Raw genomic sequence first — 27548 nt, forward strand, 5'->3', positions numbered from 1 at the left:
GGGCAGAGATGCCTGTTGGTACCGAACGCCACCCAGTGGGCTGCTGAAACATGGACCAGAGTGCTGGCCAGGGACAGGGACAGAAAAGCACATCCTGGGACATCGGGCGCCTCATTAAACCATGCTTATGGCACCCTTTTCTTGGAAGCCACCGGAAGCACTATGACTTTTTTAACACCTTCTTGTTTCTTATGGAATACAGAGAGATGAAGGCACGTTCACAAGGTCCATGTACATACACATAGACAAAATATCCTGAAGAATTTCTGCAGTGGTGTTTGCCTGAGCACCCCACCCACTACAAAAAGGCCTGGATAAGAACAGTTGGTGTGACAGAAATAGGAGTATAACCAGTGTCAGTGAGCTCCACCTATCCAATACATGGCCCCAGCAGATGAATCATGCTAAAGGCAGCGACCCTCAGGAGGGTTAAATGGAGAATCACAAGGAGACTCCTGAAACATAGAAATCATCAGCTTTAGAAGTGTAGAGGTAGCATGAAAATTTGTCACAGGGGACAGGTAAGAGGTGCTGGAGTGGAACAGAGCAATGATCAAAACCTGGCCTGACAATGTGAGAAATTGCCAACCACTGCTGCCTTCATCCAGGCCTGATGGAAGCTCTGAGTAGCTGCACCCCAGCTGGTGCAACAGCATTTTGGGGTGCAGCAGGCATGGACTTGCAGCTCTGGTGAGTGCATGTGACCTGGTGGAGAGCTTTCTTAATGGCCTGTGGATTAGCACATTGTAGGGAACAACAGATCCTAGGGAACAATGCAGTCACACACAAAGCTACTGAAGCAGCCACATGTTCCAAAGGAAATGTGTGACTAGGGGCACCCACACTCCCAAAAGAGTGAGTGCTGCCTAAAACCCATATGTGCTGCAAGAGGCTGAGGATACTCATGGTTTTGTAGGTGAGTGCACAGGTGCATGCAGGTGATTGCAATTTTTTAGGATCTGTTATAGGAGAATGCCTAGAAATTTGTGGCTGTTCCTAAGTATTGCACATCTGCTATTGCGGTTTATATGTTGCACCCACCTACTGTTTCCAATCATTTATAAGAGAACTCAAAACACATTTCATTATATGAAATTACTAGTTTTACAATATGACTATAGTGTATGTCTATTTTTGGAATAATTGCTTTTGAAAACCTATTACCAGAGTATCAGAATCAAAAAGCTACCTTCACAACTGGTGCTCTCAAATTGCTATAATCTACTGAACTAAAAAACTGAATAGGTCAGCTTCAGGAATGAAGCAAAGAGGACATGACTTATTGATAGCAAACAGAAAAGAAGAAAAATCACACTTTGTGAGCCTCAGTGTCTTGGGAATAATGTCACTAAACTGTTATGCACTAACAGGACTGTACATCATATCCTAAAAGGGATCAAATGTTGGTAGGACTAAACACTGAAGTTTCCATTTAAAATCTGGAAAAAAAATTCCACTACTATATTGATGCAATCACAAACTACACTATCTATAACCACTGCAGTAAAATTCTAGCATTTCAGGGAGTCTCTGGACTTGTGGGAAGCATCTGATAAAGTTCCCTCCTGGACAATCTTTACCCCACCCTCCTGAGCTGAAGCAAGTGGCAGGAGATCCTGAGGGAAAGAAATGCAGGTTCCCCAAGGACTTACTGTACTTCAGGACTAGTAGATCCATTTTAAGATGATCTGTTCCTAGGTTTAGCTATTTTAACAGTTGCATCTTTTTCCCTAGTGTCCAGGCAGTGTCACTCTTACTACTAGCTAAGCCTACTAATCCTAGGCACCATGGAGTTGAACATTAGATCTTCCCTTCCTTTTGCAGTTGTTTCTCATGCATTTGACAACTGTGAGCATTTGAGTTTCCCCTCACCTATAAAATCTGGTAATTTTCACTGTTCTCCTTATCTCCTTATCACTGTTCTCCTTATCTCCACTGATTCTCTTTAGTGCTTTGCCCAGAATATCCCATCTAACACTTTGCTAATGCCAAACTGCCACCTGACAGATCACATTTCCTTCATACATAGGATATTTTAAAAAAAACCACCTCTGTGACATAAGGAAAAAGAAGTATTTTTGAAGATTTAAGGTCAGAAGAATCCACTCCTATTATGTGCTCTGAGACACTTGGGAATGGCTTTTTCAAAAAGCTTGGCATTACTTATTACTTTATATGCTTATGCAAGCAGCTGCAATTGATTCTGGTTGCAACTCTGAGCACTGTGTATGCGCTTCTGCAAAGCAGAGTATAATACTTGGGTCAGGCTCTAGCACTGTGGAAACAAGAGGTGGTCATGTTTTCATTAGCAATCCAGCTTGCCAAAGTTAATCTCCTCATTAAATGTGTTACACATGCCATTTGGGTCAAACAAAAGAGCAGTTTCAGCATGTGTATTCTGGATTGCATTCACAGTAATATAAGATACTTAACTGTGAGTGAGGTGCATCACATGCCAGAAGTCTGCAAACATACGCAGAACCAGAAAGTATGATGTTCTCCAAGGGATTTGCATGCTATACAACCAACCCTCAAATTCTCAGCTCTTATTGCCTCTTATTAAATACTCAGCCTTCTGCATCATTCTTCATTTGACTTTTGTCTTTTCAGGTCTTCTTTTCTGTCTGCCTTGTTATTTGGCTAACAGCTATGACAGCTGGTGAAGACTTTGCTCAAACACTGAGGTGCAATCTCCAGAACCACTCCAATTTATATCTGGGTATAAATAGTTCAAGACCCCTAAGTAGAAGGGTCATCTGGTATCAGTATCATGTTACCAATGTGACTTAACACTGCCATGTATGAAAGAATGAGGGATCCATATGAGGAAAAGTTCAAGGAAATCAGAATCCAACAGGAGTTTGGAGGTAGCAAAATTGATGCATCCCATACTGCCTAGAACTGAAAGGTATTTGTGAATGAAAGAATATGACAGAGACCACCACCTAATTTAGATGTGCATGCCCTGGACCTAGGCATTGAGACATGGGACAGCCCAGGACAGATCATAGCATTCAGCACTACTCCAGGCTTTCTGGAGTAGGATGTGGTGCAATGGATACTCCTGGACAGCCCCCTGTATGATCATCTGATCGTACAGCCACCACCACAGCCAGTACTGCCAGCACGGTTCACCCAGGGACCAGAGTACTGATGATCCATCAGAAACCACAATCCTCATAGTAAGTGCTTCAACCAAAACACTAATAAAAAACCTGCGGGAATATCTCTGATGAGAACCACAAAGAAAAGGTGTGAAAAAAACAATGTCCTGGTTCATTTGAAGGGAAGTGAGGAAAACATTTCCTTGATGAAACTGTGGGAGGGTGACTTGAGCTCTTGCAAGGCTCAAGTAGGTAACAGACTCCTATCACATCACACCACACTCCCCCAGGCTGCAACATCAGCCAGACTTCCACCCCCTCACAGCCCTGACAGTCCCTTGCCTTCATAAAGGATAAGCCTCTCCAAGTGCTGGAAGTCTGGCTTTCTGCCTCATGTACACTCTGTAGCAGACTAACACTGCACCTGTGCTGCCTTCTGAGGCCTGCAGAGATCCCTTGTTGCACACAGCTACATGCAGTGATGTTCAAGCAAGAACATGGCAGGGAGAGGAACGAGGGCACTTGTCTAAAAGGCACGGATGGTTGAGTGTTGAGGGCAGCAGTGAAAGAAAACATGATAGTACTGGCACTGTATTGCTTTTCCCTATGTCATCAGCAACACAGCACAAGACCCCACCTGTCGATCCATCCCTCTCAGTCTCATTCAGAGAGAGTTCAGAGCTCCCCTTGGCAATGCAGCCATTGCTAACACCCTGATTTCAGGCAGCTCCCACCTCCATGCTGCTTGGCCACCAATGACACAGGGGCACTGAAGATATGTCAATCTATCCTGAGGCCTGGACACAGCAGGACACCAAGTGTTCAGGACTTCCTCTGTACAATCCCTGCTCAGAGCTTGGAGAACCACTGAATCACAGAATGCTGGAAGCTGGAAGGGACCCCTGGAGGTCATCTGGTCCAACTCCCTTGTTTAAGCAGGGCCATGTAAAGCCAGTTGCCTGGAACTATGTCCAGACAGCTTTTCAGTACCTCCAAAGAGGCAGTCTCCACAAACTCTGGCCAAGTTGTGCCAGAGCTGATGTCCTCACAGAACAAAAGTGTTTCCTGATGTTCAGAGGGAATCTCCTGTGTTTCAGTTTAGGCCCATTGCCTCTGGTTCTGATGCTGGGCACACTGAAAAGAGCCTGCCTCCATCCTCTGTGCACTTGCCTTGCAGATATCTATATACATTGATAAGATCCCCTCTGAGCCTTCACTTCTCCAGGCTAAACAGCCCCAGCTTTCTTGGCCTCTCCTCATCAGGCTGTAAAGAAACATATGAAAGAAGAATTAAGACTAGGGCACTCAACTGGGGTGAGGTTGCCTGGAAATTGAAGGGAAGAAGGTATGTAGCTGATGAATGGAGGAAGTAGCTGACTGACTGGACAAACCCATGGCAAGCTCCTCTACGAGTTTCAGTTTTATGTACTATGCTACGATGGGAAACACGGACTTTTTTTACTCAGGCAAGATGGTGGACTCAGGATTGTGGTGAAGATGTTTGGAAAAGATATGCAAATCTTCACAGAAAGGCTGGGACCAGGGAAAGTCCAGATAATGAAAGAAAAAAAGAGACTGGCCTGCTCTAACACAAGAAACTACTGAATTTGGCAACAATGCTTTAAAGAGTATCTACACAAAAATATGCATTAGTTTTAGAAACTGAAAATATATTGGTAAATTTTCAAGCAGGTAGGTCAGAAGTCCACTGCTGACAGTCACCTTCTGTGGTGAATTTTATGTCTCTCTTCCCTGAAGCTGCAAGAAACTCTCAAAAGAGAAATAGGTCATATTTTTTCTCTACTTTGCAAATAAGGTTTTACAAAACCTCATTTTTGGTGATGCTTCCAAAACCTTGCCAGGTATCTTTCATGCCTAGGGATATGTGGTGTGTAAAATTGGTCCCTGAGCAATTAAGACTAAACAAAGTTGAGGAAATTGAGAAGAGATTCTGCAGTATAAAATGTTAAGCAGCACATTCCATTGAGCAGCATCATTATGCTACTATAATGATGTAATTGTAATGTTACAATCTCTCTCTGTGTTTTTTAAATAATTCTGTTAATACTGAGATTCACAGAATAGCCAGGAAGAATTCTGCGGAGTAAGTATCAAGACAGTTTTAGTTTCATAATGTTAATACACTAAAAATTGCTTAGGTTGTTTACAGTACAGTGACTGGAAGTTAAGTGAATTTGCTTCAGTATGGGAAATTAAGGACCCTTTAAACTTAAGAGAGAGAAAAGGAGATGTGACTATGTAAAATAGCAACAGATATATTTTGATTTTATGGAAAGCTTTTGTTACTTACCACTGGCTTGGCTATATTACAAAGAAGTGCTTCCAGTGCTTTTGTTTCTTCATCCTTTTCTTAAAAAACAAAATCAAAGCAGAAGAGAAGTACCCATGAATATTGTGCAGTAACTTTACAGTGAAATAGCTCTTCAAATCCAACAACTGCACACAGAAGAAAGCATTTATAAAGTAGAACATCTTGCTAACTTGCATTCATCTAGGACAACATAAAACCAAAAAAGCTTCTGAAGAAGTTGTTAATACAAAAATATTTCCAAAGCCCTTCTATTCTTTATGGAATACAGAAAGCCAGATTATCATTTATTAATGTATAACTTTAAACCAACTGCTGTTCTGGAGAACTTAAGACCTTGGATATTTCCCACAGATTTCTCTTTGGATGTAGATGCCGTCAAGTTGCAGCAGTTTAAATATGTTATTGCACATCAGCTGGAAGCCTACTGGTAACACTGCTGGCCTTCCTCAACTGCAAGGGAAACAATCCAAAGTGTTCTGTGTCAGCTGAAGGAATAGCTGAGCTTTATAAAGGATTTATATTTTAAAGAAAGCATTTTATCTGCTTTTCCCACATAATATTTAAATTTTATTATCTCAATAGTGTAAGTGTGCAGGCTACTCAGTTTTGAAGGTGTGGCCAGGCATTTTTAATCCATTTAACCTGCCTTAAACTAAACATAAAAGAAAAACAAAGCCTGACAACATTCTTTAAGAAACATAGATCAAATCTGTTTATAACTTTGTTTCTGAGATGGTTTATGCTGTTGAAAAAAATCAAATGCTTTTCTGACTTATATGACAACTTTAAATCACCTCCTTCTGTTTGACAAGTCTTTCTCAAGTACATAATTTCCCCCAGTGTCTCCGGAAATAATTTTGAAAAGTGGACTTTCCCATTCTTCATATAAAATACTTCTAAGGAAACATCGCCATCATTTTTGTAACATGTGTAAACAATAGTACATTTCATCACTTGTGCCTTGTTCAAGTCAGTTCACAGATAAACACCAACAAATTGAAAGTAAACTGAAGCCTAACAGAAAGTACACTGCCACTGTGAAACTATAGTGACAAATATTCAAGTTTGGAGCAATAGTTCCCAACTTCTGATTTTATGTTGTATCTCAAATGTGACCTTTGGTTCTAGGCTTTCAGAGGATATCATCTACACATGTTTTTAAACAGCTCTCACAGGCTGAGATTTCCTGGTTTTGATTAGATGTACTTTCTTCACAATTCTTTTGGTTTCCAGCAATCTAACATACATTGGCGCAAAATTATTATCTCAAAGCGAACTTCAGAGAATTGAGAAAAATCCTGGTTTATTTTCCTTAGCATCACCAATTACAGTTCCTTATTCTGAAAGCACTGCTCCTGCCTAATAACAAGTCTTTGATGTCATGTTCACAATCTGAAGGACTATGGCAGAGACCTTCAAATCACATAGTGACACATCATCAGATTTGATAACTGACTGTATGACTGAGTGAATTCAGCCCATCTATGAGATCACAAGCTTTCCAGTGAAATAAAGATATTAGTAATAAGCACACTCCCCACGGTAGTGTCTTAGAAAACAGGAACTCATATGGACTAATGTCAGGACCAGCCTTTTTCTACAAGGGCCTTTCAACAGTGAGTGGGTAGGGATAGATCAATCTTATGTAACAGCAGTATCTCTTTTACAAAATATTCTTTATCAAGTTGGATATCTGTTTTCTGATCCAGACACTCGGTTCTTTCCATCTTTTCTACAATATCAAGCAGGTCATCAATATTCAGTGATTCCTTAAAATTCGAGCACTCTGAACAAAGCAGAGATTTTTCTTTAAACAGTGTCATGAAGAGTGAGTCATTTTCTCAAATTTACATGAAGACTTCCATACCAGTAGTTCTTGTTTTCTTAGGCCCACATTCCCATGTGATGAGCAGGTTGATCACCCTTAACTCCACTCTATGTAAGTCAGGGCATTTACAGGCTGCTATTCAGCTTCAAGACTGTCAAAGTGTGGTGGTCAATTCACAGACGTTATGTTCAGCCAGGCATTAGACTTGCATCATATATTAATGTATGTGTATATGTAATATTTTTGGTAACACCTACCTTCTACTTCTGTGTCTGTCTGAGAATTGCTTTTTCCTTTACCCAAAGACTTGCATTTGGTAGAACCTGTGCTTATACCAGCCGTATCTTGTCCTTTTGTAAGTCCATTAGGTTCACTTGTAGGAGAAGGACATTTCTGAGGAGATGATGGAGGACTGTTTAACTTATCCTTCTGAGTTCCATGTCGATCTTTTAACTTCTTTTGTAATCTTTCATATGTTTTACTAGACCTTTCATCTCTAAAGTTGGACCTTCCATGAGCAGGCAGAGTATCTAAACAAAGGAAGGAAAAACAAATCATTAAGAACAGAATGTAATTTAAAAATCTACCTAAAAATGCTAAGTACATTAAATGTGCACATGTGTGTAAAATTGTATCTCTACTCCTATTTAAAAACTGAAGTGTCCAGCAGGGAAACTGATAGACAATAAATGGACATTAACAATATGTTAGGGAAGAGAGTGTAATCTTTCCCTCCCCCATATTTTCTCCACTTAAAAATTATTCTTGAAATGCTTCTATAATCTTCCTTGAGCTGTGAGGTACAAGATAAAGTCTATACAGAAAAAACATGCTACTTTATTACACTAGAGGAGGTTTGATCTAATGTTGAATAAAAAAATCCATTAAGTTCTGGAATGCAGCTAGAGCTCCAATACTTCAACAATGCTTCAGCAGGGATCAACAGGGAAAACAGCTCTAAAAGCCTAGGAACATAGAACCTGTGATCTATGGGGCAATGGAAAGACACTAAGACATGGAAGACAGTAAGGCCAGACCTTGTAAGTGCACTATACCTGTACACAGTAACCCCAGGCATTGCTGCGCAGCACGAAAGTGTCATTTTTAAGTCAGAACTGGCTTTGGAAAGAAGTCAGTACCAGACTACTGACAGCATTAAACCGCAAACTGGTGAACTATTCTGTCCAGTTCTAACGATTGTATTCATTTCACCTGTACGCTTAGAAACACTTTACTGACTCAAGACTTTATATGTCAAGTCTTTCCTCAATGTAACCCTGCCTATGATAAATGCTAAAAGCTTTAAAAAAGTACATCCTTCAAAATCACCATAGAATTTACTAATTTTCAGGTAAGTTGGATCAGTCAGTCCAAAGAATACATTATTTGGTATTCCTTGTGAGATAGGAAGTATTGAAAATAAGATCAAATAAGAACTTCCTTGCAAGGATAAAAACAAAAAAAAAAATAGAGAACTTCTCAGTTTCCATTTTTTAGAAGTCAGCTTAATTCACAGAAAGTTTGAGAGAGGACTTCTACATAAGCTGCGTCTATTTAGAAATGTGATTTTCATTACCTTTAGAGAGTTCAGTGCTCCTGTCAGGTAACTACTGTGCTCTATGAGCATCTGTTTTGTTTGTGGGGTTTTTTTGTTTGTTTTTTTTTGTTGTTTGCAGTTTTTTGGTTTTTTTTTTGTTTGTTGGCAACAGTTTGGTTTTTTCCTTAAATTTAGATTCCTGAAATAGGAGCCTAACTGTGGGTTTTGACTTTTGAAAGGTACAGCCAAAGTCAGAGATCCAGAATTAAATATGAAATCTGTAGCAAATAAATAACAAATTACAGTATTAATCCTTTACTTTCCTAAACCCAAGGGCATTTTAAACATATATTGAAAATAAAGCAAACAAAGAATCCCACTTTATCTTTTTTTTTTACATTAGCAGTTTCACAAATTATCACTGAATTTGTATTTAAAGTGATAGAACCTGGCAGCAGAGATTTAAACAAATATTATTCCATTAAGAAGCTAATTTATCTTTTATGCGTTTAATTATCATATTCCAATTTCTTAATTTAGCAAACTAAAAGCAAACAACTGCCATCCACAAGAAATCAGGAAATTAATAAAACTGCAAATAAGCACCCAAAGAGCATCTAGTAATGTACTGTTATCAAAGTAGTGCAAGAAGAAATAAAATACAATATAAGAATACAGAAACACTAAGAATTCCAGGAAGATCAAAAAACTGGTAAACTCTTAATTGACCACTTTGTTCATCCTGACTATTTAAGCTCAGCAAATAGATGAAGGCCATTTTTAGATTATTTTAGTAGTATCACAGAATGCTGAGAAGTTGTGCTTAGCCCCCCTCTCCATAGCTTCTGGTTTTCTCTAAAAACAGCAACCTAGAATTGCTATCTGAAAGTCTTTCAAGGTTGGCACCTGCCTTATCTAAAGAAAAGCAGGTCTACCAGAAATGTAAATATTTATCTAAGAACCCAGCACCTGAGTTAGAACACAAATACACTTTGCCACCAAACCGCAGTAAAGGCAGATGTCAACAGCACTACCAAAGATGGCTTCAACCACTTCATTAAGTTTAGGTTAGTGGCACCTCATTACTCCAACTGGACTTCAAAGGGACATTCAATTAAATGCATATAAAATCCACTTTTTTGCTTAATACTTAGAATTCCTATTTCATGCTTCAAACATGATGTTTGCAGGACATGAGATCTCAGAACAGTGTTCAGGCATGGATTTAAATGCTAAATCACTACAAACACTTTCTGCATGGCTTTCCTAGGAAAATCTGTAACTTGTACATGTTAAAAGTAATCTCTATGTTTAGTGGATCACTGAAAAGACAACCAAACAAATTAAAACAACTTCTGGAATAGTAACTTTCAGTCAAATCAAGCCTGGTATCCACATAAAATGTTTGGTGTATGGTTCCCATTCAAGCTGTAAGCCTTGCTTGACAAAGCCCACACAACAACGCAACATGCTGGAAATGAGCAGAACATTACTCCCTTTGACAAAACTGGCAACATTTGACGAGCTACTTACCCACATCCCCATAGACTTGTGAAGTGTGATACTGCGGAATGTACTGCGTTGCCATGTCACCGGCTCCGGTCACAGGGGAGTAAATGTGCCGGGGTGGAGGGGGTATCATGGCTGGCAGAGGAAGGAAGCCAGGCAGTGGGGGGTGTGGAGGCCTGTGTATCACTGTGTGACCACCAGGATGAAATTCTGGAGCCTGGGGAACCACCACAACCCTTCGAACACCGTTATCCTCAATAACCTGTACAGTGAGAGACACCGCGCACCAAAAGAGAAATGACAGTCTGGGAAATACGTTTCTATAGATCCTTAAACGAAATCAGGAATAGTAAACCGGACAGTAAATCTGACAAAAGAAAAACAGGAAATAGCACGGAAAAGAAAAGGGACATTAAAGGGCCATCTATGTTGAGTGTATGAACTGCAGCAATTCCATTAATTTCTCAATGTGGTGGGGAAGAAACTTGAAAAAATCTGACAGTAAGGGTATTTAACAACCAAACTGGTACATTTACAGCACCAAGCCAAGCTTCTCCTAAGGGTCCTGTTTCCACCCTCATTCACACTGCTTGTATGCTACACTGCTGTAGGATTTGTGGTACAGCATAACAACTAGATTGCTCCCTAGAAATAAACTGGTGAACTGACAGACTTCACTCTGTGTCAACAGTGAGAGAAAAAGTAAGAAGTGTCTGTTTTTTGCTCTGTCCCCAGCTCAGCCCACCAACACTAACCCAGGAGACATCTGCCATACTGGCCCTGCAGCAGCCATCATCTGCATTAGGCTGTTAGCAAGCAAACTACCAGCATGGCAGTCAGCCCTCTCAAAACTCCTTCACAAGTCAAGTTGTTCTAAATTTTTTTTTCTTCTCCTCCCCCTATCCCTCCACCTGTTCAGAGGTCTTGAACCCTGAAGGGAGCCATGTGCTACTCAGAAAACATGGGCCCATGTGGCAGCCTCTGGCAGATTGTAGTGCAAGGGCTTGTGAAAAATTAGCAAATGGGAGATGTGACAGCAGCCTTTGTGTGAGGTACCTAAGTGTGGCCCTTAGCAATGGCACCTAAGTGTGGCCCTTAGCAATGCTGCCAGAAGTTCCAAGCAATGGCAGTAGCATATGCAATCCCATGATGAGAATCTGTAAGATGCAGGGAGCTGAGGTGTCCTGAGCATGGTACTTGTAGCATGTCTGGGCTGTGGAGCACGTGGGGCTCTGGTAGAGAGCAGGCACAAGGGCACAAACTGTAGAAAGTACTGAAGCAGAAAATTTCCTGGTCTTGTTGACGACTCACCCTCTTCAGTAAATGAGGGTAGGTCATCAACTAGACCAGGAACAAGGATCTGCCCCTAAAGCACCTCACATCATGACCTTCTCTAAATTTTTGCAAATTCACATAAATTCATGAGCGTTGGTGACACCTAGAGATGATCTTGGCATATTTTGATTTGTGTGTATCACGGTGTCAGTAACTTCAGTGTATGGGATGCCAAGGAATAAACTGTTCTTCATTTCCTAGTAAAACACTGAAGAATAAAGTCACAGCAGAAACTGCACTGTAAGGTTTTAGATGTAACATTTCTCCAGAAAAGGGGGAGAAAGATGGAACATCATGACTACATTCAATAACAAGAGACAAAGCAACCCTATGACATAAGTTTCTACTGACATTTGAAATGAGATGGGGACATGTATACACACACAAATAAACACCCTGGTGCAACAGGAAGAGATCAATAGATCAAAACACTTAGTGCCAAGCTGCTTTCAGTTCCAGTGTTTAAGGTTAATGGAATCATGCTTGGCTAGATTTAGCCCTCTGCCCTAGAGTGAATGCTTCCATCAAGCCCATGACAGAAAGCTGCTTGGAGGATCATTGGTTTTACCATGTCCCCATTAGGGGTTGGTGTGCATCTGGTACATCTGGAATAGAGCTGCTGATTTTGTTTTCTCTGCCAGCAATCTAATTTGTACAGCCCTAAATTATCCTGCTAGCTGAACCAATGCAAGCTCAGTGAGACTGGTACAGGAAATTGTTTCAAAACTTCACCACTGTGCCGAGAGAAACAGTGCTGTAGGTAGAGCAGCATGCTTCTGGTACTGTAGGATATGCACATGCAACAACATTCAGAAGACACAGAAGTGTGTACACAATGGAGCTGACTCCACTTTACTTAATATACAGTTGAAAATTAATGTTACTTAAGTGAACACAGTTTTAAAAAACATGCATACCATATGATTCTAAGAAATGGGCTATTTTCAGTACACAGAAATTGTTCCTTATTGGGAAAGAGTAATTAAAGACAATACTATTGAAATCTGTGTAACCATAGCTGTGTGGTATCCTAAAGGCAGAATATATTAGCAGTAAATACAACTAGAACTTCTGCTGTCCAATGAAATTCTCTAAACACTGAAATGTAGTTTTAATTAAGTCCCTTTTGGTTACAAAACCCCCCAAATACTGCAACTTATTATGATTTTATGAGTAAACTCAGATTATGTAGAAAGCAGCTTCCATTAAAAAACCAAACAAGCTGCTTAGTTTATACCTTGTTTCCTCGGGTGTGCTAATAGCCTAAGCAACTTAGAAATAGTCACCCAATTTCTAACAGCAGGGACCTTATGTTTAACAAGTCTGTAACTGTGCTTCCAGATCTAACATCTGCTCACTGGTAGGCCTCTAGCAGACAACTCCACAGAAAAAAAACCACTCCAAAAAGCAGTCACAGCATCATGCTAAGTCTATAATTTTAAGTTGGGAAAGTAAACAAGCTCTCTGTTACCCCAACTGTGCTAGCAAAACGTGGTTCTGGCATAGGCCTGTTTGGTTAAATGAACCAACCAAACACCACTGGAAAACTCACTGCAGACAGTGAATATAGATGGCTTAAGAGAGGATGAATAAAGATGTGCTTTCTTTCAGTTTTACAACTACAGTTTCAAAAGAAGAGGAAGGGAAAAGGAAATCAGCTGACGAATTGCTATTTAGTTATGTGATATAAGAAAAGTAAATCTTTTATTCAGTGGTTATCCCCAACTTCTAACAGAGGACAGTACACTGTATCACTGCCAAACAGGAACTGAAGCAAGCAGAGGCATAATAGAACTAAATGATAATGGAGAGACAAAAGATGGTTATGTTGAAGTTCTTCCAGGCTGACAGCTTAGGACATTTAGCTGGTTTCCTATTCAACTCAAAATACAGCTGCAGCTGCTGACCTTTAAAAATATACTATACCTGAAGAAACCATAGAAGTTTGCTAGGACTGCAGTAAGTCTGGGAAAACTCTTAGCTCAATAATGTTAGACTTTCCTGTTTTGCAAGACTACTATCAAATCTTCTGGCTTGTAAGAGGAACTCCCATCGTAAACCTCAAAGTGTGTTATGTTCTGTCAGTAATAAACACTTCAGAAGGCTCATAAACTACAAATTGTCCTGGACTTCCACTCAGATGAGAACAGCAGATGAGCATTCACCTGCACTCTGAGCTGGATAGATGTGAGGCACCTTCAGTTCAAAGGTCAGAGCCCTGTGCTAAAACAATACCTGCTTGGACTAACGAAGTCCAATGAAAGGTTAATGAATGGGCCTCTGCAAGGCCCAGCCCTTCAGCATCTTTGATTCAAACTGCCCTCCAAGGAAGGATAAACTAATTAAAAAAATATTTTTCAGATTGGCAGTTACACAACTTTTAAAATATGTATTTCATCAACTGAAAACAAATAATATGGTAAAATTCCGATTTTCATTTAGCTCTAAACTTCTTTCAGTTCTTTAAAAATGAATTCTAACAGGAATCAGGACTTTTTATTACCATCTGAAGATAGATGGAAATTTAGTGATACTAATAAGCCATTTTTCTTCTGCCTGCTTGGGAACTCAACTACACAGGATGCATAGAATCAATTTATCAGCCAGCTTCCAAGAGATGAAAGATAAAATCAGAGTAGTAGTCTGCCTGCCCTAACAGCCTTTTCTTTTGCTAGAGGACAAATTTTTAAATGTTGTTCAGATAATCTGTCCAAGCTCTGCTGACACTGTGGGCTGTTTTGCTGTATTTCATGCATTGCAGTCCCTTGTCAGTGTATACCATTGGATGCACACTAAGTCAGAGGTGGACTGGTCACGACAGCAGAATGCCTTGAGAGAGACTTTACACCCTGGGGAGTGGCACTCAACTGCTCTGACTTCCAGATCTGACCTACTAAGCCCTAGACTTGTTCTGCAGGTGAGGGAAAGAAAGAGGCACCATCTAAAAAGGCCACACATCTCATTATAATTCACATGTCAAAAATAGCCAAGAGAAATCATCCTTTTAATCTGCTTTAAAGGATGTCCAGGTTATCTAGCTCACATTTAATTTACAGGCATCTAAATTAGGAATCACACAGCAGTGAAAAAATGAGGGCCCCATTTTAAGATAAGTGGTGGAAACACCATATAATAACTTAGTCCCAATGGACAGCTGACAATTTTTCCATGTTGTTTGCTGTACTTTTTCAACTGACCTGTGCTTCTCCTTATCTGCAGGGAACTTCCCAGACATGAACTATGTACATGTATAAATTATATTTGATTATATATACTCTATATATATAGCTGCCAAGATAAAATATCCACTGACACAGGAATCAGTACAAGTCCTGCACAAGCTGATGTTTGGGTCATGACTGCATTTTATGTTCAGAAGGGATCTGACACATTAGGATTCTGAACTCAGCAAGGAACTGTGCTTGCTACTGTCATGTACATAGTTAATATATAACTGAACAGGCACAGACACAGCATGAGAAGTCTCCCAGCTCAGAAATATTGAGAGACATCTCTGATCTCCTCACTTGATCACAATGACTGAAAACTAATAAATTATATCACTGAACTGGCGATTATGGTTCCAATTCCAAAATTTGCATGAAAAGAAATAAAATAAGAAGCAAGTGAAGTGACATACCTGTGGGGCATATCCAGGAGGCACATAAATAGTAGGCACTGAACCATTTGGGGACATCATTGGAACCTGAGCAGGACCTAAGTGGGTTACAGAAATATTCAGTACAGCACCATTTAATAATTTGAGAAAGCTGAAAGAACATACTGAACTGCAATGTCTCTGTGAAAAATATACAAGATAACATGGATAAACAAAGGCAATGAACTGTACAGATAAAATTATAGCAAAGGGCACTCTTTGAAATCTAAAAAAAAAACAGTTGAAGAAAACCAGAAACAAGCTAAAAAAAATCCCCAGCAAATATTCCTCCCATCTCTGTCAATAAGCTCACAGAAGAGCTCACGTCAAAACTCAACAGACGACAAATCAAAAGAAATGCCCCAAGATGAAAAGACAATAGAAGAGACTATAAAACAGAAACAAACAAAAATATTTGAAACGAACTGCTGAAACCAGATAGTATTCAGTTAAGAGTCACAAAGAAAATTACTTACAAAATGGCTGTTTTTCACTATGGTCTTATCAACTAAAGTAGTCTCAGTACCACAGAAGTGGGAGGTGGCAAATGAGACACAAGGTCTCAGGGAAAAGCCAGTGTATTACCAACTAGTTAGTCTGCTCCAGCTAACAGGAAAAGTCAGAACACCATGGTGATCCTTGTACCGTGCAAACCATAAAGAAAGGAGTTTACACACACTTAGATAAACAAGAGAATGAGAATGTGTTGAGGTGGCATTTGTAGGTAAAGTATTGCCTAGAAAATCAGGTACCTTCAAAGTGAACAGGGATGCTGTCACATTACTTGGATTTTCAAAAAGCTTTTGACAATGTCTCTCAAAGACTCTTAAATAAGTACTGCTGCCTTTGATTAAAAAGAGAAAAGGTCTTTCCATTAATAACTGATTGGAGAACAGGAAACTAAGAGAAATAAATGACCAGCTTTGGAAGTTCTTTGAGTGACCAAAGAGAGTCCCGCAGGCACCCAAAGAACCTGTAATGTGTACTAAACGAAGTTTCCAGAATGAAAAATGAACAGCCAGGTGATAAATTGTTGCTATGTTCTCAGAGTGCTGTAAAGGATCTCACAGTACTCACTGACGAGATGACAAAAACCCAGAAGGAATAATGGTGGCAAGTGGAAAGTGATGCACCTGGATAAAACCAGAAGTGTTTCTTTACAGTGAGAAGCCATAAATCAGATGTAAACAAACACACAATGCAGCTACTACATGGATTTCTAAAGAAATCCCAGTCAAGTGCTGTTTAGTGGCATTCGCAGAAAGAAAGAGAACATCAAAAAATCATTACTGACGGAACAGGGAACAAGCAGAAAACATCATCACACTGTGCTATAAATCTATGCTGTACCTCAGATCCTTGAGCAATGTGTTTGACGCCACATTTCAAAAAGAATACACAGGACTAGAAAACAACAACAAAAAAACATTTACAGTGGCTTTCCATCTGTTTGTCAGGAAAGATTCAAGATATTCTTCCCGCAGAAGATGGTTAAAAGGGCTGGCAGCAGAGGAACAGTAAAAGACCTATTTAAAAAACACCTAAAAATGGGAAGATAGATAATTTATAGTTTCTCATTTGCAAGAACCAGAAATAGTTAACTAATTCACCAGGTAAGTTTTAAAACAGGTAAGGGAATTTCTCATAAAATGTACAGCTAAATTATGTAACTCCTTGCTTTAAGAACAGTGTAGAAACGAAAGATTAGGTTCAGTTTGGGAGAAGTAATCCATTAAGAGCTGTAAAAAATACAGGTACTACTTTTGTTCCATGAACAAGGAAGTTCCTTCTGCATGCCTGCCCTATCCTCATGCCCTTTAGTATTTGATCCCGGCCTTTACCAGAGCAAGCACATTGGTGCCGGCTCAAGGGGGACATCCTTACCTTGCTGTGTTTTAAATACACAAGGGAACAAACACTGGAGTTTAATAATGGAAGAAATACTGAAACACAGTATCATTTGAACAAGCTTTGCGACAAGACAGAAGGTTGGGATTCAGACACTGCAGGCTACATTCTGCAAATTTCCAATTCAGGATATTGAAGCTACTAAAAGTACCAATCCAACTTGGCACAGTTTCAGTCATACTTCTGAAAGGGCATTTGCAGCTCCACCTTAATGTTTTTTAAAACTCTGTTAGGATCTGCAAATGGAAAGTACTAAGTAAATGCAAAGTAGAGTAAATAAGATTAGCATACCTCATTCTGATATGTATGGACTTAACAGAAAAATAAAGGTACCTCTGTCTGAAAGCCAAGAGCAGGGAAAAGGAATGGAAAGCACTTCTTAGAAAAGCAGCATGCAATCCAACTTGATTGCACATATAATAGGAACTTCTTTACAATAAGACACAGAAGTTTGCAAACATGTTACCGAAAAGAATCACAGCCTTATTATCAACCAAATGCTAACCCACAACAGGGGCAGGGGGTGAAGAGACTTTTTAAGAACAAGGTCTTTAATGAATTATTCACTGAACTGTGCAGCAGCAAAGAATAAAAAGACTACAGTAAGCTACAGAGAACTGAACATTCTTCCAGTGTTTTTGCTCATCTGAAACTCAAAAATGTTTCAGCAAAAGTTCCTCCAGAGTATGAAGTGCTAAAAAGAAATTAAAGTGAAGCAAAAATCAGCAAGAGAAACCTCAAATAGTGTATTACCTTCCAACAATAAATTCAAAAAGGTCAAAATTAATGGAAGCACATTTATTGTAAGTTGCCATTGAAATAAAAATGGTTTAATTCTTACATAAGAAGGTGGATTTTATGCAACTTGTATCTTGCATTGCTTATCTGCAGTTTTGCCATAATGAGTACAAAACACTGACACTTCCATCAAACTCACTATTTTAAACTATGTAAGTTTCAAGTAAACAGAAAATTAAGACCACGTTTACTTGAACTTCTTACAGAACACAATGTCCTTGGGGGATGACGAAACTCACATAAGCAAGCGTTTTCTCTGAGAACTGGTAATTATCTGTGTTTGGCTTTTTGGTTTTGTTTTGCTTGAAGCGTCTAGAGAATATAGTTTAACAACCTTTTTAAGGCTTACTTATTTAACACTTTAATCTCTCAAACAAACACAGAGCAGTTATCTCCCATCCAGTGCAAAGGTTGGTCCACAAAGCCATTTTCAGTATACCATAATCTAGCAGTCACAAAAATAAAGGCATAAACTGCATGTGAACCTGAAAAAGTATTGCAGTATTAGAACAGAATCAAATCAGTAGTTTCGAAATTTGCATCCCATCCTTTGCACTTTAAAGTACCAGAATTATTGAAAACATATTTGAATATTCAAGAATTCTAATTTACTTCTGATTAGGTTTCCAGGTGGCTGTGAAATGAAATTTCTAGATGGACACCCAAGAAAATGATAAGCAGGGGACAAAAAGTTGGCAGACTTGACAGGTATTTTAAATGAATGCTGTGTTTTACAGCAAGATTGCTGATTTCTTGATAGGAAGCACATTACAACCTGCAAAATTTTTATCTGAAGATAAAATACTAATATGCTATAAAAACGCATTTTTTTCTTTGGTAATGTGAAGATTGCAGCTCTCCTGTGGTGCAATACACTGTAAGAGGAATTTTCATGTTTTTAGGTATTGGCTGGACTGCTGCATGACAAAACCAGTGTGTTTTACTATGAGGTGAGAGTTATTATAAAGAATCAGCAAACAACAGGATCAAGAATTCATTTTAAGGAAACATTTAATTTTCCATGTTGCACATAAATAGAATTGATTTCATCCAAATCACCGTATAATGAATGCTGATGACTTGATTGTTGGTAAGGGGAGGTCTCAAATATTTGATACATTTTCAGGTATACGAGTTCTCTTACATTGTAAGCGGAAAAGAAACATTGTGGGAGTGGAAACAAACACATACTCGTGTTACTTTATTACTGAAAAATGTCTCATCAAACTCACTAAGGGTTAATGTAATGGAACTGAACCCAAGAAACAGATGTTTCACCACACTCCGAATTTATTATTGTCCTAAAATCCCACCAACGGGAGGAATACCTCCTTCCCCTGGCAACAGCTGGTGAACCTCGCCATCGTGTCCATCTGAGCAGACTACAAAAACCTCATTATGCTCCTTACAGCCACCATAATCATGCAGCAAAATTACCAGCGCTGCATCATCGCTAGGATCGTGAGAAGCTGATCTAAACATAGTAACACCTGAAGACCTGAGGACACCGCCACCGCTCGCCTAGCAGATACACCATTTCTTTTTATTTCAACCACGAAGCATCGCTCCATTATAAGCGGCTCATAAAAGCCCCGGGCAAAGGTGCACACACCGGATTCCCAGCGCCGGGGCAGGGAATGCTCTTCCGGGGCACTGGGCGCCCGGCCCTGCGCTTCGGCACCCGGGCTCCTACGGCCTCCCAGAGCAGCTCCCCTCACGGCTCCGGGGCCACCGCGGCGCCCGGGACCGCCGCCACCCCCCTCCGAGAGCGCACCACCGGCTGAGGGGCCTGGCCGCGCTCCGACTCCTGCCCCACAGATTTTTATTTTTTTTTTTCCCCGGCCATTGCAGCTCTCCCCCATCCGCCACTGCCGCACAACCGCGGAGGCCGCCGGCCCGCAGGTGTCGTGTTTCACCGCGGCGGCCGAAGCGGGCAGGCGGGAGTCCTTACCGCTCATTTCGGGCCGGGCCGGGCCGGGCCGGGCCGGGCGGGCGGCAGCTCCCGGCGCGCCGCGGCAGCGGGGCGGGGCGGGGCGGGGCGGGGCGGGGCCCTCAGGTGCGCGGCCGGGCTCGCTCCGCTCCGCCCCGCGGCCTCTGCGCGCCCCGCCCCGCCCGCGCCGCCACTTCAAGGGGCAGCGCCCCCGCGGACAGCGACGTCCTCCGCCATCCCGCGGGGCTCCCCGCTCCGCTTTGTACGGTAATCTACCGACTGTCAGTGCCTGGTGTGATCCGAGTCATTCAGCTGAAGGCTTTTACGTTAATTAGCATAATTAAGAGCTAAAGAATTACTCAGGCCCAGTCCTTCAGAGGATTTTCCTTGAGCTGACCTGCTAATCAGTTTACGCCTAAGAAAGGGGGTGCACAAACCGATCTGGTTGCAAACAAACACTTTCCGGCCCAGCGTTTGGAGAGCTGCAATGACTTTGATACTAATCTATTTGGATACTGCGGCTCATGAACAGTGCTATACTTAGCATTAGTCTAATGTGAACGGTGATGAATCACTGCTATCCCCAGGAGGAAATAGCATTCAGGATTTACTGCAGCACATTAGGTTAACTATGGCTCTATAACCGAACACCCACACTTTGACATCACACGGGCGATGATATGCATCACTGACGCAAGCAGTGACAGGATCAAACACAAAGGCCACAGCAGCTGAAACAATAGAGCGCCAGCTGACGTAGCAGCACACCCCTCTAACACTGATGGGCTGCAGTAAATCAATAGTCCCAGATGCCACAAACAGTTGCACCACTCTGTCTTTTACATAAGGGCTAAGACTTCAAAGTTTTATTTTGGGCTCCCAAGAGCTACAACTAATTTAAAAAATCCAGTAACAACAACCACCACCAACTGGTCTATGTTTGTCTTGTAAGCCATGCCGGGAAAACACTTCCAAATTAATACTTTAGGTTAACCTCAACTTTACACATACTAGGTGCAACATAATAAAAGCAACTAATAAGAAAAAAGGAAAGCAAGCACAGAACTTACTGTTTGGCCTAAACTGGAGAAGAAACATAAGGATCTGGGATCTCTGCAAGGACACAGGTGATCAGAAGACTTCAGCTGGCAGTGCTGTCAATTTAACGCATCCCTTATGCTCTAAATTCATCCTGACAAAACAATCCCTCCCCTTCCCCCATCCATCTGTCTACTTTTGCCATCAAGGCAGGGGAACAGCAGCTGACAAAGCCGCAACATCAATTGAAACGTACTAACTGACTAGGAAAAAAAAAAAAAAAGGAAACCTATCAGTAGACAGCAGGCTGGCAAACAAAAGGAAAAACGGAAGGTAAGACATTATCGTGGTTCCTTTCAAAAGTGGGGGGAGGGAAGGAAGCATCAGTTTCTTTTACAGAGACTTTGGAATAATGGATAAAAGAGCAGAAAGCTATGAAGCCTAACTAGAGTATTTCTAAAGATTACAACCTAATGAGATCCTGATCTTTCCCATGAAACCACACATACATATTCACAAGAAAATCCCTTCTCTGGCAAAGTGCAGAGATGACAGGTTCCTATAGCACTTTATCACGAATGCAGCTATCAGTTTTCTTTTATAATGGCCTGATACACTTTCAAAGGAAAAAGGTGACAATGGTTTCAATGTTCAGATGTTAAACGCAGTTCTATTTCACCTGTTTCTAAACAATGACCATGGTGCAATTTTGTAATTAAAAAAAAGACTGCAACTCCATGCCTTTGAACAGCACAAACTTCGTAATGCAAAGTTACACTTGGGAATTTGCAGAAGAATGATTGTAGTCGTTTGAGATACTACAATAATAAGACTTCTAATACCTACTTTCTGAAGCAACTGTGTGCCACAGTGACGAATTCTACTTCACTAAAAAAAAGTAAGAATAATTCAAAGATGTTAATGTGGAAATACAACATACACTTTGTATTGTGCAGCCCAGACTGTTGAATTACTCTGTTTAGTTTTCCAGCTTAGGGCAATGATTTAGTGACTCTGTTGAAGAGTTACGTCAAAAAATTGTTAACTCCCTCACAGAGTTCCAATTTAAATATTGGGTGAACCATAAATTGTTGCATTTCAAAGGGAGTCAAATGTGATACACCACACAGAGAGGCTTTGATAAAAACGTTATTATTCTTTGCAGGAAAAATAATCTGCACTCATTCTTATCTAACTGCACTGCATATTTGCTTAGCTTTTTCTTCAAGAAGAGCTTAATTTCCTAGCACTGATGTTGTGCAGTACAGATCTGAAATTTTTTCCAACTGAAATTTTATATTTGTGCATGCTGCTTAACCATGTTGTGCTTGATTCACAACATTCAGAATAATCTACAATTTAATAATCTAACAGTTGTTACTACTAGAATTGGTGTTTTTCTAATCAGGTGGGTTTGGCTTTTTTTCCCATATAGGACTGCAGACCAGGAAGTTAAAAAGCACTGCTACTGACAGCTGCTTAAGAGTGAAAAGCACAAGTGAGTCTCAACAGTTGGCAGTTCTTGGTGTGTAGACAGTGTCTTCTACAAAAGACTGTGTTGATCCAGAGAAGACAGATCTTGGAAAGAACAAGCATTAACTTCAACTTCCTCCCCCTGCCTGCCTGATTGTGCTAAGAATAGTATTGCATAGTATAATTACTTGTGAAAGTCTCTTCATCATCCTGATATTCAACTTATTACACTAATGAGGGGTTTTTTTTACTTACCTGGCTACACTGGCTTGAAACTAGAACGTAGAATTATCTGGCACATTCTGCTGTCTCAGCTGGCATTCAAAGAAGCATCCTTTCCTTTGTGCAAATTTCTTAACATTACCCCTTCCCAAATTATTATGCACACACATACACACACACATATCTATGTATATACATACACACAGATACATAAAATGGCTTGAATATGACTTACTGAGTAACACTTATACAAATCTAATGTACTGATTAAGAAAATCAATAGCATTCATATAAATGCTGGAACAATTTTACCAGATCCTAAGGTAAGGTATTTTAAAATTATGGACAAGCGAGAATAGTCCATGGAGATATATCTATCTCTATCTCTATCTCTATCTCTATCTATATCTCTATCTCTATCTCTATCTCTATCATCTCTATCTCTATATCTATAGATAGATAGATAGATATAGATATAGATAGATATATTTATGGATATATATATATAAAATATAAATATAATATATATATATAAATATATAAATATATATAAAATATATATATATCTGTTTGAGAAACTGGGATTAATATATCATAGACAGTGTCAGAAAACACAGCAAGAAGTTATTATCAGAAAAGGCTGCCAAGAAGGAATTCGGTGCCCAACTCAAATTTTTATTTCTATCCAAGGCAGACACCTCTAAAGACATACTACTGTGAATCTCTGGAATCTACTAAAAACAAGTACTTTCATTTGAAAACTTTTGAGTTGTCTAGGTTTCAATCTAATTATATAAATTAATACAACACAGATTCATATTGCCCATTTAAAATAAAACCACAGCAGAACAAAAGTTATTATAATTATTAACAGCTGAAATCTTCCTAATATGTAAAATAAATACAAGATGCATCTTCCTTTGAAGGGACCAGTTTGGGAGTGATCATATTTAACTAGAAGACATAAAACTAAGTTAGTAGGATGTGGGGTATTTCAGCTTTCCAGAAACCCCATAATCCAGAATTCTACATGATTTAGCAGAAAAGGGAAAACCAGGAAAATTTAGAAAGACATTGGCTCCACCACTAGAGTTCTACGGTGCAAAACCAGAGATAAATCTTTTTCTCAGTGTAATACAAAAAGTGAATGTCAACTGCTGACTTCTAAAAACCCTCTCACCCAACAGCTCCGTCTCGCTGAAATTTTGCTCTCTTAGATGTGGTTCTTGTATTAGGTGAGTCTGCTGTTCTGATCAGATAAAAAGATTATTTGTAATAATACAAAGCAATGGAAAGAGTTTGGTCCTACAGGTCTACCTCTCTTCACACTCACTGCATACAATTATTTTTATGTCTCCATGTGTGCTGTTCACTTGAGTCCATCTACAAAGTTTCTGGCAACACTGCAGTTCCACAAACAAATGTACAGATGTAGGTTTCTTAACCATGAAATAGATCTTGAAGTCACACTTAATTACACAATTTTGTTTCAAATCATGAGTGGAGAAAACAATCCCTGAGGCTGACAATTCAAAATATGACATTTGTGATGAGAAATCATTGTGTCATGCCACAAACTGTAGGGAACAAGACCCAGGCAAATTCTACAGAATCATGTGACAAAAGAGAGACTTAAGACCAAATTGAAAACATCTGATGTCATACACCTTACACTTTGCAGCATCTAAAGCAAACACTTGGCTTCAGCAGCATGATTCACTGGCTGCCTCCAGAAGACAAGTCTCTGCTTCGGCACGTTCACCACAGCTTGCTTCTATTTAGGAGAGTGCTATGAACATCGAACTAAGAAATAACATGTTCACTTCTGCTGGAGATGGACCACTAGAAACTGGAATGGAACACGTTTAACTCCTTTAATCCAAGAGCTTCTAAGTGGAAAATTCAGAGCCAGCCTTTCAAACAGGAAGTAGAACCCAGGACTTCACCTAAATCATAGAGGAATCCCCATTACACCAACAGAAAAAGGCAGCTTGCTTTCCACGTATTTTCCCTCTAGAATCTTTTTTTGAGGTGAAGATGCCCATCTCCAAAAGACAACAAAAGAAAAGGCCAACTCAGAATTTCCCAGAGCCTCCTGGCTAAGGGACACTGCTGGAATTGGGGAGCTACAGGTTTAAATTCTGTGGTACTTGCAGAGTTCAGATTTTTTTTCGGTTGTGGGCAAGTGCTTTAAACAATTTCCTGCTGATGATGCTGTTTGCATTTCAGTATAAACTTAATATAACCCAAGTAGACAAGCAGCCTTTCTTTTTGGAGAGACAGAAAGGCATAATTTATATACTGTCTCTATCTTTGGTGTCTGTCTCCTGACTGTCCCCTGCAGCCTCAAACTTTGTAGCGTTAGAGGCACGTAGGGAGTTCCATGGTCAAAACAGGAGCTGGGCTGCATCTGATACTTCTGCAGCTAAATCCAAGTTACAACTAAGGTGGAATCCAAGCATCTTAAACATGACCCCTTGCAATCACAATTCTTCCCACAGACATATTTTTCTCTGTCTTTTCACTAATAACAAGCTTATGAATGCAGCTAAAATAGGGGATGCTCTGAAGACACTGGAAATAAAAGTTTGACTGAAAAACTACTAATCTTGAACATTGGTATCACTGCGACCAGCATGATAAATACTTAAACATTTAGATTAAGATTTCTCGTTCTGCTAATGACTTAAGGTCTACATATAAGAATTTTCATGTCCAAAAGCTTTGCAGAAATTTGATCCCAAATAAATTAATCCCAAACGAGGATACACATAAAAAAGCACTGATATTGTCAGACTTAGCAACACATAAAGGTGCCATGCTTGCTACAAACATCTGCAGCCTCTTCTGCAGTGAAATACTTCTACTATTGCACAAATCCCTTAACACTATCAGCCAATTTGCACTGCAAACCTCACATTTTACTGCTGACAGTGATATGAAAATGGTTTTCAGGGTCTGCAGTCCAACTAATAACTAATAAAGACTTTAAAATTTGTATGTTTAAGTTTGTTTTGGAATTTGAAGTTTAAAATTTGGTCTTTTTGGTATTTTATAAGACTCCTTGATTCTCCACAATGAACTCTTCGCAGATCACTTCAATGAGGCATCATTTTCTACAAATCTCCAGCAAGTTACCACACATGGGAAGTACGTTAGCTCAAATATTAAGAGCATCTATGAAAAAGGCTTTTCTTGATAAAAAGCTTTCAGTAATGTTTATAAACATATATTACCAGAAAGAAAATACCTGCAAAAGCAGTAAGCTGGGACCAGAAATCAAGATAAGCCTAAAGAAAATACCTGCAAAAACAGTAAGCTGGGACCAGAAATCAAGATAAGCCTATACCACTGCAGTGTTCTCTTCAAATTCAATTTGCTTTGTAACCAAATACATTTTGGAAAGTAACATACCCATTGCTCTGGCATCCAAAATGAACCTGGAGTCAGAAAGAAGTATGTAAGGAATCTACTTACCTGGGCCAAACAAGAGGCCAGGGATGAAACAAATAACTTGGCTCAGACATAAAACAGTTGTCATTCCAAACCAGAAGAAAGGAAAAGACACATGCATATGGTGGAGTGCCTTACAATACATTATGTATGGATCAATATATCCCTCCATGAAGGAGCTGAGACAAGAAAATTCCTTAATAGTGGTAAAGTAAATGTGCCCTTTGTGCAGAAATCTTTTTATTGCTTCACTACTGTCTGGATGCAGGAGATGTAAATTTTCTGTTGTTGAACCATGAGGGCTCAAGGCCTGAAAAACACCTCACAAACGAAGTCTATTCACCTGAAATTGCAATTTCATTCCTCTACTCCATCATCATACATCAAGATCCACCATAAATGGATGTCTCTGTAGAGGCATGAAGACCAATACCAAAGCTGTTATTTGAGAAGCCATGGACTACTCCTCTAGAGAACCACTCTCCTATGGGGCCAGGTTTCTTGTAATTATATAAAAGTATTTCACAGCCATTTTATAGCTAACTGGACTCTAAACTAGCTCTGGCATTCATTATTTTTTTTTAAATCCCTGTTGTTTTCCATCAAAAGTTGTTTTTAGCCAAGTAAATGAAGCTCTTCTACTTTCTTTTTATATTTTCTCCTGACTATCCTAACAGTTCTTTTTCACAACACCTGGAGTCAGCTTCATTTCATCCTTTGCAAACATGAGTTATCAAATTACAGTTGAAATCTCAGCAGAATCCTGTATAATGCTACTAAACATCCTAAGCTATACTAGCAATGACAGTCCTGATGCATTTTATGATCACACTAAGCTTCACAGATACATTATACTGGAGATAATATTTATCTCGTGAGTCAAATAGATAGCCGGCTTGCTTCTTCCTCCTCATTATCAAGTTTCAAGTGAGGAGATCCCCATCTATAATTTATTAATTTTATGCACAACTTTGCACTGTATATAACTGCATTTCACCCAGCTCAGTGGCACCATTCAAACAACACTCCTTTGGACAACTACTGCATGTTCTTGTTGATCTTTAACCACTTCTGGAATACGGATTTCCTGTGCCATTAGAGTTGTCTGGATGATCAGCTTTGCTGAAATACCAAGTATTTCTAGAATGTCTTGTTAGCTGAAAGACACCTGAGTGCATTGATTACTGAGTGATTAAGGAGGAATATATCTACATCCTAGGCTAGCTGTGCATCATACTTTAGCATTCAATCCTTTCCTATTTCATGCACAATTTAGAACCTTAAAAAAAAAGGTTATATTGAGTCCGCTGAAGTTCTTTGGAAATAGTGATCAAAAGCATTCTGTGCTGCGTATTCAATGAAACAGGCAACATGCAGGTATCTGGCCTCAAGACTCCACTGCATACCTGCAATTCTTAACACC

General features: G+C 39.7%; 1 protein-coding gene across 4 annotated transcripts in view; it reads right to left on the reverse strand.

Moving 5' to 3' along the window:
- The window catches only part of FNDC3A (fibronectin type III domain containing 3A), a 111874-nt gene that overhangs the window by 33761 nt on the left and 50565 nt on the right, over positions 1–27548 (reverse strand). For 3 of the 4 annotated variants that reach the window (XM_066176153.1, XM_066176152.1, XM_066176154.1), the window contains 4 exons: positions 15286–15362; positions 10335–10572; positions 7522–7794; positions 5416–5474 (listed from right to left, as the gene is read on the reverse strand). In XM_066176153.1, coding sequence (XP_066032250.1) covers positions 5416–5474; positions 7522–7794; positions 10335–10572; positions 15286–15362 — 647 coding nt within the window. Of the gene's footprint in view, positions 1–5415; positions 5475–7521; positions 7795–10334; positions 10573–15285; positions 15363–19960; positions 20001–27548 lie in introns of those variants that run through there. The other variant, XM_066176155.1, reaches the window with a different exon arrangement.

Source organism: Chamaea fasciata, unplaced genomic scaffold (assembly GCF_029207755.1).
Source record: "Chamaea fasciata isolate MVZ Bird 193981 ecotype frontalis unplaced genomic scaffold, bChaFas1.0.hap1 SCAF_2, whole genome shotgun sequence".
Classification (NCBI taxonomy): Eukaryota; Metazoa; Chordata; class Aves; order Passeriformes; family Sylviidae; genus Chamaea; species Chamaea fasciata.